General features: G+C 43.1%; 1 protein-coding gene across 1 annotated transcript; it reads left to right on the forward strand.

Annotated features, from left to right (window-relative positions):
• The first annotated feature begins 346 nt into the window (after nucleotides 1-346).
• On the forward strand, nucleotides 347-17398 carry LOC126077943 (putative serine protease 47). The gene is made up of 4 exons (XM_049887729.1): nucleotides 347-506; nucleotides 589-654; nucleotides 1403-1610; nucleotides 17239-17398. The coding sequence occupies exons 1-4, from the start codon at nucleotides 347-349 to the stop codon at nucleotides 17291-17293; spliced, it is 489 nt and encodes a 162-aa protein (XP_049743686.1). The 3' UTR covers nucleotides 17294-17398.
• Nucleotides 17399-19504: the final 2106 nt, after the last annotated feature.

Raw genomic sequence — 19504 nt, forward strand, 5'->3', positions numbered from 1 at the left:
ATTCTTGGGTTTATGTCACAGCTGCCCTTATGTCTCCCACCCTCAAACTGGGAACTCTTTGGAGTGAGGGGCCAGAGCTGCCTCTGAACCTACCCCTGAGGATGAAAGCTCTCTGGAGTGAGCGGTCATAGGTGCCCCCTCATATCCCTCGTCAAACCAGGGGCTCCCAATGACGGCCTTTCTTCTACAGACCTGGGGCTCCACAGCAGGGCAGGCCTAGGGCGGCTCCGGGGCGTGCCCCCGCCCCTGCCCCCGGCCCGCGGAGGGAGGCGGTTACCCGGCGGTCCCGAGCCGGGCGGCCGCTCCCAAGCCTGGCGGCCGCTCCAAGCTGAAAGCAGTCAGGCCCATGGCTGGCTCCGGGACCGGGGACACAGGCCGAGGCCATTCAGGGGCCTTGGCACAGCCGGCCGCCCAGCTCTGGACCAGCCTCCTGCTGCTGCTGCTGCCGTCGCCCCTAACTGCGGAGGCAGCCGTGGGGCCGCCAGGGCGCCAGAGCCGGCGGCGGGGTCCGGAGCGGAGTCATGGGGGCGGGCCGGGCCGGGCGGGGGTTGCTCCGCGGGGAGGGGCCCGAGGCTGCCGGCCGACTCTGACGTGTACTACCCCTCTTTACTCTGTATTTCCCTCCCCAAGACAGTGGCCAGGACATCAGCCAAGGTGGGTCGAGCTCTGTCGTCTGTTGGGTGTGGGCGACCATGGGATGTGGACAGCTGGGAGGGCTGGGCTGTAAGGTCTGGTCTCCTGAGAGGCCCAGGAGTGCTGAGGCCCAAGGGGACCAGGGTGCCCTCTCTTTCCTTCTAGCTCCTTCCCGCTGGACATCAAGCCTCCTTCACTTAAGGGGCGAGGTCTTGGACAGGGAGCTGTGCAGATCAGCCCTATACTCTCTTCATTTTAAGGATGAGGAAGTACTGCTTGAAACGACAGTTGTCAGTAGTCTGTTTAACGCACTCCAGCTCCTTCTGCTAATCTCACTGTGCCTCAGTCTCCCCAGGAGATGAGACTGAGGGGGAGGGGCGAGAGCACTTCAGCCTCAGTGACCCTGAAAATAATAGCCCCTCTGTAAGCCCTCACTTTCTGCATCTTCAGCAGGAGTGTGCCAGTTCAGCGCAGTGAGGTCCTGGAAGTGCTTGGCACAGCATCAGCTCCCAGCCCATCTACCCCTTGGCCAGCCCACTTCTGAGCCGGTGCCCACCGGTAGCAGCCTTTCTCCCTCAGACCCACAGGCTCTTCTCACAAAGTTCACTCCTCAGTGGCTGCCATCACAGACGAGGCCTGGCAGCCCTTTGGGATCTAGGCCATGTCACTTGGCTTTGGTTTTCCACCTGGGTCCTGTTGATGTTGACATTTGGGGCACTGTGGGCTGGTGTCCTTAACACAAGTACCTCACGGCGTGTTGTCTCCACAGTGTGTGGGAAGCCCACGGTATCCGGGAAGATCTTTGGTGGCCAGAATGCGGTGGGTGAGCGATGGCCGTGGCAGGCCAGCCTACTCTACCATGGCAAGCACATCTGCGGAGCTGTCCTCATAGAACGCCACTGGGTGGTCTCAGCTGCCCACTGCTTCCTCAAGTGCGTCTTCCCTCCATGGGGTCCCAGCTGCTGGATTGGGCTAGGGTAGGCACAGGGTGGAAAGGTGGGAATAGGGTAGAGGGTGTCCAACCTGTTTTTCTAGGCCTTGTTCTTGGACAGTTTGCTGCCACCAATTGTGCTGATGTGTGCTGTTGCCTTGCTTTTGGCCCAGCAGTCTCCTCTGTCTGGAATGCCATACTTGCTCACCATCTGAACCCCCTTTCCCCTGAATAAGACCTCTCTGGACTGGGTTAGGCAGCCTTCTTCCGCGGAAGAGCCTCAGTGTATTCTGCACAACAGCCTGTCAAGCTTGGCTCTGTGTCATCTTTCCCTCTATTTCTGCAGGTGGACTCTGTGCCTCCCAGTCCGGATGGTGTGTGTGTTGAGTAAATGGGGGAGAGAATGAGCATGGGATGAGTGGGTGAATGTGTGTGCTGGGACCTGCACTTGCTGCTTTGTGGGCTGGTGGCCCAGGGGTCTGTCTGGTCCAGCATTGCCACTAATATGCTCTCTCACTTTGGAGATATAATTTGCTTTCTTAAGGCCCCATCTTTCTTCTTCCATCTCAAAATCTATGATTCTCTGACCAGGACACACCAAGAAGTTGACCCTGTCTCTTGACTATCTGCATCACATCTCCTGGGACAGAGGCCATGTAAACTCATTTCTCACCCTGAGGATGCCCCCTGGTCCCCACCCCCTCCACACACACATTTCGGTAATACCTACAAAGATCATTTGATTATCTCAGTTACATGTACATTATTTTAAAATAGTTGTGATTATCAGTAAATAATGGAAAAAGGGTTTTAGTTACAGAGTAATTGCCCCCAGTCCACTCTTTATCTTCCCCAGACTTTGAGAATCTAAGTCCTGCTTACGCTCAGGGTGGGCTTTGGTTTCTACCTCTTGCCCAGCTCTTGACAGTCCCACAAGACTTTGATGGGCTTTAGTTTCCTCTCATGTAAATGGTAATGAGTGTGCAGTGTCTGGATGTACACTTGGCACAGCTTTAAGTCAGAGTGACAGCCCCAGTGCCCTGTCTCCCTGGGCAGCATTGGTAACATACACTCTTCACTTTAAGGCTATGAATCTCACAGGCAGATGCAGTTACAACATGACAATCAATGTCACTTCCCATAGAGTGAAAGTTCTCAAAGTCAGGAACCAGCCTTTTGTCCTCTCCCAGCCAGAGCTTTCTGTGGGCCATAGGCCATCCCTGCCAGAGGCTCACCGAGGTCCTGATCTCCCTGCACACTGGCACAGCCCTCTTCTCTGAGGCATCCTGGAACTCTGTGTCTTCCCATCACTGTAGAACTACCTGCCCACAGGCCAGAGAAAGGGATGAAACACATGGCCTCTATCCAAGGAGAAGTGACACAGACTGTCCAGAGACTGGGCGACTACTTGGGTCTCCCAGAGACGGAAGAATGTCACAGCTCAAGTCAGTAAGCCAGAGCTCTGGTACCAGCTGGCTTTGAGACACCACTTTGGCCCCATTTATTTAGCACCAATGAGTGTCAGACCCTGTGTGAGGCCCACTGTGGCAGATATGGAGATGTAAGGCTCATCTCAAGTTTCTCATCCTATCAGGAAGGTGATACAGGACAGAAAGGCCAGTATGTGTGAGAGCACACACCCCTGAGAGAGTCAGCAGATGCTCCATGGCTCCCATCAGAGGGTGGGCTTGGTTGGAGGGGCCTTGGCAGAAAGGACTTGGACATGTGGAGTCTGCGTAGGGGGACACAGCACAAGCTGGACGTGCAGGTTGTAAAGTGCCAGTTGCTTTGCAAACAGGGAGTTTAGTCCCACATACTCCTCTGTTTGAAGAGGATGGCATGTAAGGATTGAGAAGGAGTAGATGGGAATGTAGCTGGGGATGGATTATGCTGGGTGGGAAACAAAGTCTTTGAGGGGAGTTTTCAGAAGGTTCTGGTGAGAGCTGGGACTGAGCCAAGTCTCCTCATGTCTAAAATGAAGGGTGTGCAATTTGATGTGCTCCCAATGTCTTTTCTAGCACTAAGACTCTGCTCTTTTGAATTTGTGGTGTGTTGGGGAAGCCATCAGAAAATTTCTAAAGACAAGTGTACTGAGGCTGTAGAGAGGAATCAAACCCACCTCAAGAGGAGGGCTACCTGATAATAGGAAGTCAGGGGTGGTCCAGGGGCTTGCCAGGAGGGGTGGGCAGTCCAGGGCAAGGGTGCTGGCCCAGCATTCAGAGGACGCTCCCACCAACAGGTCTCACCAGCCAGTGGACTACCATGTGCTTCTAGGGTACAATCAGTTAAAACGGCCCACACAGCACAGCCTTCAACTGACAGTGAACCGTGTCATCGTCCACCCTGACTTCGACAGGTTTCACACCATGGGGAGCGACATTGTCATGTTGCAACTGCACCTGCCTGTGAACTTCTCTTCCCACATCATCCCTGCCTGCCTCCCAACGCTTCAGACACCAATTCCCACTCATGAGACCTGCTGGATCACTGGCTGGGGGATGGTCACTGAGGATGGTGAGAGGGACAGAGCAGGTTGGGTAATAGGAAAAAGGTGAAGGGGAAAGGGAGGTGCAGCTTAGAGGGGGGTGCCAGCTGGGCTCTAGTTCTGTGTCTCATTCTTATCATATAAAATGACTATTGTCGGGCCCTCCCTACCCGGTAGGCATGTTAATCTAAAGCTTCAAGTTTCCCGCAGTCAATCGGTCAAAAGTCTAAGCATCTGCAACTTGGAATCAGGAACCTGGATTCTGTGACTCTGAACCATGCACAAATCTGTTGGTCTGAGCAGCCATGGGTCTGTTATGATTTGATTCAGTCCTGACTCCAAGTCCTGCTTGGGTCTTGCCTACTTCAGGGCTGCACCAAATTATCTCATGAACTTCCACCGGCATAGAAGGTGCTTGGCAGAGCATTAAGGAAATGAAGGTTGGGTCTGCCCTCTGGTCTGCGGGGTCAAGTTAGGGCATTCATGACTTAAGTATATTTACCACTGTGAACCTCACTTCGTTTATCCTTTAACTCAAATAAAACTTGCCCATTCTGCTGGCTTCCTTGGCTCATATGTTTTTACATTGGGAGGAGAAAAGTTGGGGAAAGTTTTTTGCAAGGATGAATGTTTTTTTTTATTGTGGTAAAAAAAATATGTATATATATATATGTACTTATAGATATATGTTATGGTTATTAGGCGCCATCAAGTCTCTTCCTACTCATGTTGACCCTGTGTACAACAGAACGAAACACTGCCAGATCCTGCACCGTCCTCTTGATCATTGTTATGCTTGAGCCCATTGTTACAGCCACTGTGTCAGTCCATCTCGTTGAGGGTCTTCCTCTTTTTCACTGACCCTCTACCAAGCATGATGTCGTTCTCCAGGGACCAATCACTCCTAATTACATGTTCAAGGTATGTAAGACAAAGTCTCGCCATCCTCGCTTCTAAGGAACGTTCTGGCTGTACTTCTTTGAAGGCAGATCTGTTCATTCTTCCAGCAGTTCGTGGTACATTCAATATTCTTCACCAACACCATAATTCAAAGGTGTCAATTCTTCTTCAGTCTTCCCTATTCATTGCCCAGCTTTGGCATGCAGATGAGGTGATTGAAAACACCATGGCTTGGGTCAGCAATGATGTCCCTCATTCCATATCCTCTTCTGAATCCAGCTTTAATTTCTGGCAGTTCCCTGTCGATGTACTGCTACAACCACTTTTGAATGATCTTCACCAAAATTTTACTTGCATGTGATATTAATGTTATTACTCAATAATTTTCACATTCTGTTGGATCACCTTTCTTTGGAATAGGCATAAATATGGATCTCTTCCAGTCAGTTGGTGAGGTAGCTGTCTTCCAAATTTCTTGGCATACATTAGTGAGCACTTCCAGTGCTGCATCCATTTGTTGAAACATCTAATTTGATATTCCGTTAATTCCTGGAGCCTTGTTTTTCACCAATGTCTTCAGTGCAGCTTGTATTTCTTCCTCCAGTACCATCTGTTCTTGATCATATACTATGTCCTGAAATAGTTGAACATCGTTCAATTCTTTTTGGTACAGTGACTCTGTGGATTCCTTCCACCTTCTTTTGATGCTTCCTGCATCATTCAGTATTTTGCCCATAAAATCCTTCACTATTGCAACTCAAGGCTTGAAGTTTTTCTTCAGTTCTTTCAGCTTGAGAAATGCCAAATGTGTTCTTCCCTTTTGGTTTTCTAACTCTAGGTCTATGCACGTGTTGTTATAATACGTTGTTGTCTTGAAATCTTCTGTTCAGCTTTTTTACTTTATCATTTCTTCTGTTCCCTTTAGCTACTCAGTGTTCAAGAGCAACTTTCAGAATCTCTTCTGACATTCATTTTGGTCTTTTCTTTCTTTCCTGTCTCTTTAGTGACCTCTTGCTTTCTTCATGTATGATGTCCTTGATGTCAGTCCACAACTCTTCTGGTCTTCGGTCATTAGTGTTCAACTCATCAAATCTGTCCTTGAGATGGTCTCTGAATTCAGGCAGGATATTCTCAAAGTCGTACTTTGGCTCTTGTGGACTTGTTTCTAATTTTCTTCAGCTTCAACTTGAACTTGCATATACTAGTTGATGGTCTGTTCTGCAGTCAGCTCCTGGCCTTGTTCTCACTGATGATATTGAGTTTTTCCATCATCTCTTTCAACAGATGTAGTCGATTTAATTCCTGCGTATTCCATCCAGCAAGGTCCATGTGTATAGTTACCGTTTATGTTATTAAAAAAAGATATTTGCAATGAAGAAGTCATTGGTCTTGTGAAATTCTACCCTGTGATCTCCAGCATCGTTTCTATCACCAAGGCCATATTTTCCAACTACTGGTCCTTCTTCTTTGTTTCCAACTTTTGCATTCCAGTCACCATTGGAATGTTTGTACATAGGTATAGATACATATAACAAAACATTTGCCATTCCAACTTTTTTTAATTGTGCTTTAAATGAAATTTACAGCTCAAGTTAGTTTCTCATACAAAATTTTGTACACACATTGTTATGTGACCCTAGTTGCTATCCCTATAATGTGACAGCACACTCCTCTTCTCCACTTCGGACTTCCATGTCCATTCAACCAGCTTCTATCTCTTTCTGCCTTCTCCTCTTGCCTCCAGACAGGAGCTACCCATTTGCTCTCATATACCTGATTGAGCTAAGAAGCACACGCTTCATGAGTATCATTTTATGTCTTACAGCCCAGTCTAATCAATGTCTGAAGAGTTGGCTTTGGGAATGGTTTTAGTTCTGGGTTAACAGAGAGTCCAGGGGTCATGTCTTCTGGGGTTCCTCCAGTCTCAGTCAGACCATTTAGTCTGGTTTTTTCCCTAGAATTTGAGTTTTGCAACCCACTTTTCTCCTCCTCCATCAGGGACTCTCTGTTGTGTTCCCTGTCAGGGCGGTCATTGGCCAGGCACCATCTAGTTCTTCTGGTGTCAGGGATGAAGTCTCTGGTTTATGTGGCCCTTTTTGTCTCTTGGGCTAATATTTTCCTTGTGTCTTTGGTGTTCTTCATTCTTCTTTGCTCTAGGTGAGTTGGGACCAATTGATGCATCTTAGATGACCACTCACTAGCTTTTAAGACCCCAGACACCACTCATCTAAGTGGGATGCAGAACATTTTCTTAATAAACTTTGTTATGCCAATTGACCTAGATGTCGCCTGAAACCATGGCCCCCAGACCCCCACCCTCAACATTTTTCTGCATATATAATTCAGTGGCATTAATTATGTTCCTCATGTTGTGCATACATCACCACTATCAGTATCCAAATTTTTCCATCACCTTAACAAAAACCCAGTGCCCTCTGAGCATTGATTCAGGTTTCCACTAGTTTTCACCCCAGTAACCACTAATAAGCTTTGGTCTCTATACATTTGCCTGTTCTATATATTTCATATAAGTGGGATCATACAATATTTGTTCTTTTGTGACTGACTTATTTCACTCAGCATATTGTTTTCTGGGTTCATCCATGTTGTAGCATGTATCAGACTTCATTTCCCTTTTGGCTGAACAATATTCCATGTATTGTGTACTACATTTTACTTATTCATCTACTGATGGACATTTAAGCTGTTTCCACTTTTTTGATATTGTGAATAGTGCTGTAATGAACACTGGTGTACATGTATCTGTTTGTATCCCTGCTTTCAATTCCTTTGAGTAATATACCTAGGAGTAGAATTGCTGAATCATAATGTAATTCTATGTTTAACTACTTGAGGAACTGCCAAACTGTTTTCCACAGTGGCTGCACTATTTTATTATCTGTACTAGCAATGTATGAGGATTCCAATATCTCTACATCCTCACCAACATTTATTGTTTTCCATTTTACTGTTAATACCCGTCCTTGTCAAAGTGAAGTGGTATCTCATTGTGGGTTTGATTTGCATTTCTCTAATGACAAGAAGGAAGCCCTGGTGGTGCAGTGGTTAAGTGCTAGGGCTGCTACCCTTAAAAGGTCGGCAGTTCAAACCCACCAGGTGCTCCTCGGAAACCCTATGGGGAAGTTCTGCTCTGTCCTATAGGGTCTCTGTGAGTTGGAATCTACTCGGCAGCAATTTTTTTTTCTTTTTTTTTAATGACAAGATGAAAGGAATACACAGCATCACAGTGCCAAAAAGAATCGGTCGTTGTTCAATCATTTCAGGAGGTAGCATATGATCAAGAGCCAATGGTACTGAAGGAAGAAATCCAAGCTGCACTGAAGACATTGGTGAAAAACAAGGCTCCAGGAATTGAGGGAATACCAACCGAAATGTTTCAATAAACTGATGCAGCACTGAAAGCACTCATTTCTGTATGTCAAGAAATTTGGAAGACAAGCTACCTTGCCACCCAATTGGAAGGAATCAAGATTTATACCTATTCCAAAGAAAGGTGATCCAACCGAATGCGAAAATTATTGAACAATATCATTAATATCACATGGAAGTAAAATTTTGCTAAAGATCGTTCAGAAGTGGTTGCAGCAGTACTTCTATAGGGAACTGCCAGAAATTGAAGCTGGGTTCAGAAGAGGACATGGAATGAGGGATATCGTTGCCGATGTCAGGTGGATCTTGGCTGAAAGCGGAGAATAGCAGACAGATATTTACCTGCTTTTTTTTGACTATGCAAAGGCATTCGACGGTGTGTTGTTGTTGTCGTTAGGTGCCGTCGAGTCAGTTCCGACTCATAGTGACCCCGTGCACAACAGAACGAAACACTGCCCGATCCTGAGCCATCGTTACAATCGTTGTTACGCTTGAGCTCGTTGTTGCAGCCACTGTGTCAATCCACCTCGTTGAGGGTCTTCCTCTTTTCCGCTGACCCAGTACTCTGCCAAGCATGATGTCCTTCTCCAGGGACTGATCCCTCCTGACAAGAGGTCCAAAGTACATGAGATGCAGTCTCGCCATCCTTGCTTCTAAGGAGCATTCTGGTTGTACATCTTCTAAGAAAGATTTGTTTGTTCTTTTGGCAGTCCATGGTATATTCAATATCCTTTGCCAACACCTCAATTCAAAGGCATCAATTCTTCTTCATTGTCCGGCTTTCACATGCAGATGATGTGATTGAAAATACCATGGCTTGGGTCAGGCACACCTTATTCTTCAAGGTGACATCTTTGCTCTTCAACACTTTGAAGAGGTCCTTTGCAGCAGATTTACCCAATGCAATGAGTCTTTTGATTTCTTGACTGCTGCTTCCATGGCTGTTGATTGTGGATCCAAGTAAAATGAAATCCTTGACAACTTCAAACTTTTCTCTGTTTATCGTGATGTTGCTCATTGGTCCAGTTGTGAGGATTTTTGTTTTCTTTATGTTGAGGTGCAATCCTTACTGAAGGCTGTGGTCTTTGATCTTCATTAGTAAGTGCTTCAAGTCCTCTTCACTTTCAGCAAGCAAGGTTGTGTCATCTGCATAACGAAGGTTGTTAATGAGTCTTCCTCCAATCCTGATGCCCCGTTCTTCTTCATGTAGTCCAGATTCTCGGGTTATTTGCTCAGCACACAGATTGAAAAGGTATGGTGAAAGGATACAACCTTGACGCATACCTTTCCTGACTTTAAATCGACGTTGTGTATCATAACAAATCATGAATAACATTATGAAGAATGGGAATTCCAGAACACTTAATTGTGCTCATGAGGAACCTGTGCATAGATCAAGAGACAGTTGTTTGAACAGAACAAAGGGGATACTGAGTGGTTTAAAGTCAAGAAAGGTGTGCGTCAGGTCTGTGTCCTGTCACCATACTTATTCGATCTGTGTGCTGGACTATATGAAGAAGAACGCGGTATCGAGATTGAAGAAGACTCCATAACAACCCGTGTTATGCAGATGACAGAACCTTGCTTGCTGAAAGTGAAGAGGACTTGAAGCACTTACTGATGAAGATCAAAGACTACAGCCTTCAGTATGGTTTATACCTTAACATGAAACAAAAATCCTCACAACTGGACCAATAAGCAACATCATGACAAACGGAGAAAAGATTGAAGTTGTCAAGGATTTCATTTTACTTGGATCCACAGCAGCAGTCAGGAAATATGGTGATGCATTGCATTGTGCAAATCTGCTGCAAAAGACTTCTTTAAAGTGGGAAAAAGCAGATATCATCTTGAGGACTAAAGTGTGCCTGACCCAAGCCACGGTGTTTTCATTTACTTCATATGCATGCTAAAGCTGGGCAATAAGTAGGGAAGACTGAAGAATTGAGACCTTTGAATTATGGTGTTGGTGAAGAATATTGAATGTACCATGAACTGCCAAAAGAATAAACAGATTTGTCTTCAAAGAAGTGCAGCCAGAATGTTTGTTAGAAGCGAGGATGACAAGACTTTGTCTTACATACTTTGGACATGTTATCAGGAGTGACGAGTGCCTGGAGAAGGACATCATGCTTGGTAGAGGGTCAGTGAAAAAGAGGAAAACCCTCAACAAGGTGGATTGACACAGAGGCTGCAGCAATGGGCTCAAGCATAACAATGATCATGAGGATGGTGCAGGACCAATGACAAATGACAAATGATGTTGAGCATCTTTTCATGCACTTGTTGGCCCTTTGTATATCTTCTTTGGTGAAATGTTTTTCATGTTCTTTGCCCGTTTTTTTATTGGGTTGTCTTTTTGTTGCTTAGTTGTAAGAATTCTTTTTAACTTTAATGAAGTCCAATTTGGCTCTTTTATTTTTTGTTGCTCGTATGTTTGGTGTCATATCTAAGAATCCATTGACAAAAACTAGACCCTCACACAGTACTCCCGTGTTTTCCTCTAAGAGTTTTATGGTTTTAACTCTTATATTTAGGTCTTTGACCCATTCTGAGTTAATTTTTATACATGGTGTGAGGTATGGATCCAGCTTCATTTTTTTTGCATGTGGAAATCCAGTTGTCCCAGAACCATTTGTTAAAAAGGCTGTTCTTTCCCTATTGAAGGAACCTAGCACCCTTGAGGAAAACCAATTGACCATAGATATATGGGTTTATTTCTGGACTCTCAATTCTATTTCATTGGTCTATATGTTTATCACTATACCAGTACAGACTGCTTTTGATTAGTGTAACTTTGTTTCGAAAACAGGAAGTGTGAGCCCTCCTGCTTCGTTCTTCTATTTTAAGATTGCTTTGGCTTACAGTTCCATACAGATATTGGGGTTGACTTTTCCATTCTGCAAAGAAGGCTGTTGGAATTTTGATGGTGATTGCATTAAATGTATGGATGCCTTTGAGTAGTGTTGACATCTTAACAATATTAAGTCTTCTAGTCTATGAACATGGAATGGCCTTCCATTTACTTAGGTCTTCTTTAACATCTTTCAGTAATGTTTTATAGTTTTCAGTGTATAAATCTTTCACCTGCCTGATAAATTTATTCCTAGGTATTCTTTTAGATGCTATTTTAAATGGAATTGTTTCCTTAATTTCCTTTTTAGAACGCTCATAGTTGATGTATAGAAACCTGACTCATGTGTTGACTTTGTTCCATACTACTTTCCTTAATTCATTTATTAGCTCTAGTAGTTTTCTTGTGAATTCCTTGGGGTTTTCTATATATAGGATCATATCAGCTGCGAAAAGGGTGGTTTTATTTCTTCCTTTGTGATTTGGATATGTTTTATTCTTTTTTCTTGCTACTTACTTTGGCTAGGACTTCCAGTACAATATTGTCTTGTTCCTGATCTTAAGGGGAAAGCTCTCAGACTGTCTCCATCGAGTATGATTTTAGCTGTGGGTTTTTCATAAATGCCCTTCACCTTATTGAGGAATTTCCTTTCTATTCCCAGTTTGTTGAGTGTTTTTGTCATGAAGGGGTGTTGGATTTTGTCAAATGCTTTTTCAACATGGATTGAGATAATCATGTGGTTCTTTTCCTTTGTTCTATTAATATGTATTACATTGGTTGGTTTTCTAATGTTGAACGCCATTGGATTTTTAGGTTAAATCTCACTTAATCATAATGCGTAATCTTTTTAATATATTTTTGGATTCAGTTTGCTAAAATTTTGTTGAAGACTTTTATATCTTTATTCATAAGGAATATTTGTAGTTTTTATTTCTTGTGGTATCTTTGGATTTGGTATAATGTAATACTAGCCTCATAGAATGAGTTAAGAAGTATTCCCCCCTTTTCTCCTTTTTGGAAAAGTTTAAGAAAGATTGGAGTTGTTTCTATAGATGTTTGGTAGAATTCCTCACTGAAGCCATCTGGTCCAGGACTCTTTATTTATGGGGGTGGGGGGCGGTTCATGACTGATTTAATCTCTTCACTTGTTATGGATCTGTTAAGATTTTCTATTTATTTGTGAGTTAATGTAGGAAGTTTATGTGGTTATAGGAATTTGTCCATTTTATCTAAGTTATCTAATTTGTTGTCATACAAGTGTTCATTGTATTCTTTTATGGTCCTTTTTATTTCTATAGGATCACTTGTAATGTACCCACTTTCATTTCAGATTTTAGATATTTGCATATCCTTTTTCCTTTGTCAATCTAGCTAAAGGTTTGTCAATTTTTTTTAAAAAAAAAGTTTCTGGTTTCATGGATCCTCTCTATTGTTTTTCTATTCTGCATTTCATTTATCTCTTCTCTGGTCTTTCTTATTTTCCCTTTCTGGTAGCTTCGTGCTTGGTTTGCTCTTTTTTTCCTAGTCCCTCAAGTTGTAAAGTTATATTATTGATTTGGAATCTTTCTTTCTTAATGTATGTGTTTACCACCTTAAATTTCTCTCAGACCACTGCCTTCACTGCATCCCATATGGTTTGGTATGTTCTGTTTTCATTTTCATTCAGCTCTAAGTATTTTCTGAGTTCTCACTTGATTTCTTCCTTGACTCATTTGTTGTTTAAGAGTGTGTAGTTTAATATCTATATGTTCGTGTATTTTCCAGTTTTATTTTTGCCACTCATTTCTAATTTTACTTCATTGTGGTTGAAGAAAATACCTCGTGTGATTTCAAGCTTTTTAAATTTCTTGAGACTTACTTCGTGACCTAGCATGTGGTCTCTCGGAGAAAGATTCACTTGCACTGGAGAGGAATGTATATTGTTCTGTTGTTGGATGGAGTGTTCTATATATGTTTGTCAGGTTGAATTGTTTTGTAGCATTGCTCAAATAGTCTATTTCTCTATGATCTTCTTTCTAAATGTTCTGTACGTTATTGAAAGTGCTGTATTGAAGTCTCCCACCAGTATTGTAGAACAGTCTATTTCTCACTTCAATTTTATAAGTGTTTGCTTTATATATTTTGGGGCTTTAATGTTTGGTGCATATATATTTATTATTGTTATGTATTCTTGATGAATTGACTATCATTATAAAATTACTTTATATACAGATTTTGACTTAAAGTCTATATTTTTATGGTATTAAAATGCCACTTCAGCTTTCTTTTGACTATTATTTGCATGGAATATTTTTTCCATGCCTTCACTTTCAAACTATTTTTGCCTTTTGACCTAAGATTTGTCTCTTATACAAAATATAGTTGGGTCAAGTTATTTGTAGCCATTATGTCAGCCTTTTCCTTTTGATTGCAGTATTTAATCCATTTACACTCATGGCAATTACTGATAAGATTCAACATCCTTCTGCCATTTCGTTATTTGTTTTTGTGTATCTTATACCTTCTTTGCCCCTCATTTCTTCAGTTGTGCCAACGTTTGTGTTATGTTGATTTTTTGGTGGTTAGCCATTTTGATTCCCTTCTGCTTTTCTTTTGTATATATATTTTAGTCATTCTGTGTGTGTGTGTGTGTGTGTGTGTGTGTGGTCCCATGAGGATTACAATTAACATTTTAAAACAACTTGCTTTAAATTGATACCTATTTAACATACAAAAACTCTATTCATATACTGCTTCTGACCCACCCTTATTATCATCTTTTACATCTTTATACATCATGTACCCTGTTACATAAAATTATACATGTTTTTTATTCATTTGTTATTATAAAGGCTAAAGGACATAACAACTAAAATTACCCCCTAAAACATCTTAAAACTAGACCTTATATTTGCCCCAAATATTACCATTAATAGACATCTCTTTTCTTCCATATACATCTTCGAGTTACTATCTAGTGTCCTTTCTTTTCTATCTGAAGGACTCCCTTCAGCATTTCTTGTAGGAAGGTAAGTTATCACAAACTCCTTCAGTTTCTATTTATCTGGTAATGTCTTAATTTCACCACCATTCTTGAAGGATAGTTTCACTGAATATAGTACTTTTGGTAGACAATTCTTTTCACTCAGCACTTTAAATATATCTCCACTGCCTTCTGGCCTCCAAAGTTTCTGAGGAGAATTCAGCACTTAATCTTACTGGGCATCCTCTGTTTGTGACAACTCACTTTTGTCTTGCACCTTTCAGGATTCTTTGCCTTTTGTTTTGGAGAGCTTGATAATAATGCATCTTGGCGTGGATCTCTTTGAGTTTATCCTATCTGGAGTTTTTGGAGGTTCTTGGATTTATAGGTTCATATCCTTCATCAGATTTGGAAAGTTTTCTGCCATTATTTCTTTGAATATTCTTTGTATCCTTTTATTTCTCCTCCTTGTGAGATTCCCATGATATATATGTTAGTTTACTTGATGGTGTCTCACATTTCCAGTAGACTATGCTCGACAATCTTCTGTCTTGTAGCTCTTCAGATTCCATAATTTTGATTACCTTATCCTCTAGGGGAAACCCTGGTAGCATAGTGGTTAAGAGCTATGGCTGCTAACCAAAAGGTCAGCAGTTTGAATCCACCAGGAGCTCCTTGGAAACTCTATGGGGGCAATTCTACTCTGTCCTATAGGGTCGCTTTGAGTTGGAATCAACTCGATGGCAGTGGAGTTTTGTTGTTGTTGTTTTGGCTTTATCCTCTAGGTACTGATTCTTTCTTCTGTCAACTCAAATCTACTGTTAAGTCCTTGCAATGATATTTTTCACTTCAGTTATTATATATTTATATATTTATTTCCTTTTATATTTTCTATGTCTTTATTTTTATTCTCATTTTGTTTATACACCCTTTTCCTGATTTCTTTTTGTTCTCTGAGCATGTTTAATTTTTTTTTTTTTTGTATAATTTTCTAATCTGTTCATTATCTGGGCTTCTACAGAGACGATTTCTCTCCCTTCTTATTTTTTTGAATGGGCCAGCATTTCCAATTTCTTTGAATGTGTGTTATTTTTGTTGAAGCCAGGACATTAGACTATTGCAATGTGTTAGTTTTCTCAATTCTTCTGCATATGCGCTGATTTAACCCACTGCCTTTGAGTCAATTCTGACTCGTAGTGACACTATTGGACAGAGTAGAACTGCCTCATAGAGTTTCCAAGGAGTGCTTGGTGAATCTGAACTGCAGCTGTAGCTCTCAACCACTAAGCCACCAGGGTTTCCATGCACTGATTTAGAAAATGCTAATTTCTGCAAGAAAGTCTTAGGTGGGCATAGTCTTCAGGCTTTTCTCATCACTCTCTCCCACACCCTTTGATAGCTCTGATTCAGACCAGACTGGGGTTTCAGTCCTTCAGGCAGCAACTAGACTGGTCAGAAAAGACACACTATCAATCTGCCCTCAGGTGGACATAGTCTTCGGTTTTCGCTCACCTCTCCCTCCTCCACCCTGTGAGAGCTCCAGTTTAGACCAAGTCAAAGTATCATTCCTTCTGGCTTCCAGGCCGGTCTGAAAAGACACACTGGTCAATCCACCCTCTGGCTGGCACAGCCTCACTGTTTACTGCTCTCTCTGTAAGAGCTCTAATTTTGGCAGATCGAGGTTTCAGTCCTTCAGGTCTCCCCATATAGGTCAGAATATACACACTGAACAGTTTTCCAGCAGGATCTGTCTTATTTACTTTGGAGCCAGAGATCAGGACCCTTCTTAGTGCACAGGAGAGCTGTGGATCTGCTGGAGCTTCTCTACAGCCATCTGTTTGCTATACCAGGACAGAGAGGTGAGGAGACAGTGGAAAAGATATTTTCCTGCCTTTTAAAATGTGTCCTTCTCATTTCAGTTTATAGTGCCTCGCTGCCGTCCTTTGCTTACTTTTTCAGGGTTCTTATAAGGTTGAATACAAAATTCTAGTTGCTTTTCTTGGTGTTTGTGTGGGGAGAGTGGGATCTTAGACCAGCTCAAACCTCCATCTTCCCTGAAGTCTCCAGGGAAAATGCTTTTAATTTAGGAAAATGTAACATATAGTGAAAAAAGAAGAATGTAAATTTTGCATGATTTGTAGGGTCATGGTTTGGTAGAGTATCTCAGTGTTTTTCTAGGCATTTGGGGCAAGATTCCCTTGCTCTGCAGGCCTGTGCCAGCACCCCTGTTCTTGACCACTAAATGTCAGTAGTACTGAGCAGTCGTTATGACAACAAACTGTCCAACATTTCCAAAGACACCCTTCTGGGATGGACTATCATTGAGCAGAACAAGGAGGATTTTCCAAGATAGGCCATAGTGTAGGAGTTGGGGCATGAAGGGGGAACATCTGTGCCAAGGATCATAATCAATAACAGAAAAGAAATGGGTTGGAGCAGCCATAAGGACAAAGAACAGCTAATGTCAATGAGAGACTCAGGCCTCAGTCGTCCTCTCCCCTGCCCTTCTTCTTGCCACAGTTTCAGGCTGTTGGGCACAGACCCAGTGTCAGGCAGGCCCCAGGGCCTGCTGTGCACTGGCTGCCCTTAACGCCACACAAGCACTCTACATAAGTGCATCACTGTGCTGCCACATGGAAGCATTGTAGAGATCTGTGAGCCATATCTGGAAACAGAGGTGATTTGGTAAGTGTCCACAGCTCGCTGTTCCCTGAGGCAGGGCCGTTAGTCACCTGTTATGTGTGCCTCTGCTGCACTATGGCCAGACCAGAGTATCCTCCTAACTGGAGCATCAGGTCCCACCCTCTTCCTCCAGCTCTGTCTCCACGTAGCAACCAGAGTGAATGTTTTTATAAGACCAGTAAACCCTCGAGTCATTTCCTGTGTGTGCTTAGAATGAAATCCAAACTCCACTCTTTGGCTAGGAGGCCCTGCTTGCTTGCGGCCCAGCTTCCACACTGCATTGCAGCCACACTGACCTCCCTTCATTAGTCATGTCAGCTGGAATTGACATCTTCTTATGATTGCATCTCTGTGAGAAGGCAAGCTCCATCCCAATCTGACCTCTGCTCTTTCTCCTGCAGACTACCTGCCATCACCCTTACATCTTCAGGAGGCCGAGGTCGGCATCATAGGTAACGACTTCTGCCGCAACTATTTCCCACCACCAGGCCCCAAGACACGAGTCTACTCTGTGCATGAGGACATGCTGTGCGCTGGGGACCTTAACAAAGGAAAATCTGTCTGCCGAGTAAGTGAGAGCTTCCCCTGCCTGGTCTGCAGGCTCAGTTTCTCTGCTCAAGCTTCCTTCCCTGCCACCCCCACTCCAGACCCTCATGCTCAACTGAGGACACAGAAACAATAGGACTGGGGTGAGTGGGACCCCTGTCTGCTCACCTCCCTGCATCTGACTCTCCCCACTGCCCTGTCCCCAGCTAGGCCCTCCTTTATAGCTCTGGCCTTACAGGCCTCTTCCTGTGGCCTCCTTTCCCTCTTTTATACCATTTACCTTGCTTGGCTATTCCCAAAAGCTCAGAAATATACTGTCATGTCTATCATCTTAAAATACCCTACATGCACCCTTCCCTTACCTACACACCCTTCTCCTGACTGCCCTGGCTCCCTCCCAGCAGAGTTCACACCAGGAACATCTGCAGTGCACTCTCTGCTTCTTCAATTACCTTTCTCACACCAGCCTGCTCAGTCTCTTGTCCCACCATTCCTCTTGTTGTTGTTACTTGCTGTCGAGTTGATCCTGACTCATGGTGACCCCATGTGCGCAGAGCAGAACTGCTCCATAGGGTTTGGAAGCAGATAACCTGTCCTGTCTTCTCAGGCTTCTCTAGGTGGGTTTTGGATAGTACTGGAGAACTTAACTGTTTGTATCACCCAGGGACTCCATTACTCTAGAATGCATTTATTCAGGTGTGATGATTTATTTTTATAAAATTCTGTAGGCCATGGTGTCTAGCTGGTTGTTCAAACACTAGTCCAGATTCTTTGATGAAGCAGATACATGTGATTAAATCAGTTGGCCTTAAGTAAAGCAGATTACCCTTCATAATGTGGCTGGGCTTCTTCCAATCAGTTAAAGGCCTTAAGACCAAAAAGGGACAGCATATTCTCTCTCCAGACTATAAATAGACATCTTGCCATAACTTCTCCACCCTTCCCAACACATGACCCATGGATTTTGGTACAGAAGACTGGTGGTATCTCCAGCCTGTTGCATAACATACAGATTTTGGACTTGCCCGCCTTCACAATCGCATGAGCTATTTCCTTAAAATAAATCTATCTAGCATCTATCTATCTATCTATCTATCTATCTATCTATCTATCTATCTATCTATCTATCTATCTATCTATCTATCTATCTATCTATCTATCTATCTATCATCTATCTTTCTATCTATCTATCATCTATCTATCATCTATCTGTCTATCTCTCACTGGTTCTGTTTTCCTAGAGACATTTAGACATTTTGGTACCAAGAGTGGTTCTAGAGGAACAAAAATTTAAGGTTTACTTTTTAAATTTTGTTTTGGAGGTTTTCGAATTGGTTGTCAAAAGACATTAAAAGACATTAATGACTCTATTTCCAGGAGTAAAACCAAACAAAACCAAAACCACTGCCATCGAGTCGATTCCGACTCATAGTGACGCTATAGGACAGAGTAGAACTACCCGATAGAGTTTCCAAGGAGCGCCTGGCAGATTGGAACTGCTGACCTCTTTGTTAGCAGCCATAGCATTTAACACTACGCCACCAGGGTTTCCAGGAGTAAAGAGGGCACTTAGAGTTCATGGTGTGATGTGGCAATAGAGATATGCAAACTATTACTACTGGACATTCCTAATCAAACACTTAAGAGAGACAAGGATCTGGGTGATCATGTATTTGATACTTTAGAACATTTTTGTCAAACTGACAAGTATAACAATATTGGCTGGTTGATCCTAATTTCACTGAACATTGTAGAGAAAGGAAACATGACCTCAGTGCTTCAAATTCCCAGCTGAAGCACTGCATAATGACCTGAAAGTTGCTATGCGTGCCTTCAAAGAAAACCTTATCTGCTGCAGCCACAGAGCTAATATTGCTGATAAACCAAACCCAGATTCTCATGCTATGAGTAACTGAATTACAATGTAAATTGAATTTCCAACCTCCCAAAGTGTCTAATGATAAGTGAGGAGTTGATTGGGAAAGAATGTGGTCCTGAAAAGCATACCTCTTATATGGTTAAGTGCTACGGCTGCTAACCAAGAGGTCAGCAGTTTGAATCCGCCAGGCTCTCCTTGGAAACTCTACTCTGTCCTATAGGGTTGCTATGAGTCGGAATCGA

This window comes from Elephas maximus, chromosome 6, assembly GCF_024166365.1.
Source record: "Elephas maximus indicus isolate mEleMax1 chromosome 6, mEleMax1 primary haplotype, whole genome shotgun sequence".
Lineage (NCBI taxonomy): Eukaryota > Metazoa > Chordata > Mammalia > Proboscidea > Elephantidae > Elephas > Elephas maximus.

What these genes read in the sequence shown, in the direction of transcription:
- LOC126077943 (XM_049887729.1), top strand. Translation starts at nt 347, where the DNA reads ATGGCTGGCTCCGGGACCGGGGACACAGGCCGAGGCCATTCAGGGGCC. An exon ending in GCGCCAGAGCCGGCGGCGGG is followed by an intron (nt 507 to 588) that starts GTCCGGAGCGGA and finishes CCGGCCGACTCT; the next exon opens with GACGTGTACTACCCCTCTTT. An exon ending in AGCTGCTGGATTGGGCTAGG is followed by an intron (nt 1,611 to 17,238) that starts GTAGGCACAGGG and finishes TTTCTCCTGCAG; the next exon opens with ACTACCTGCCATCACCCTTA.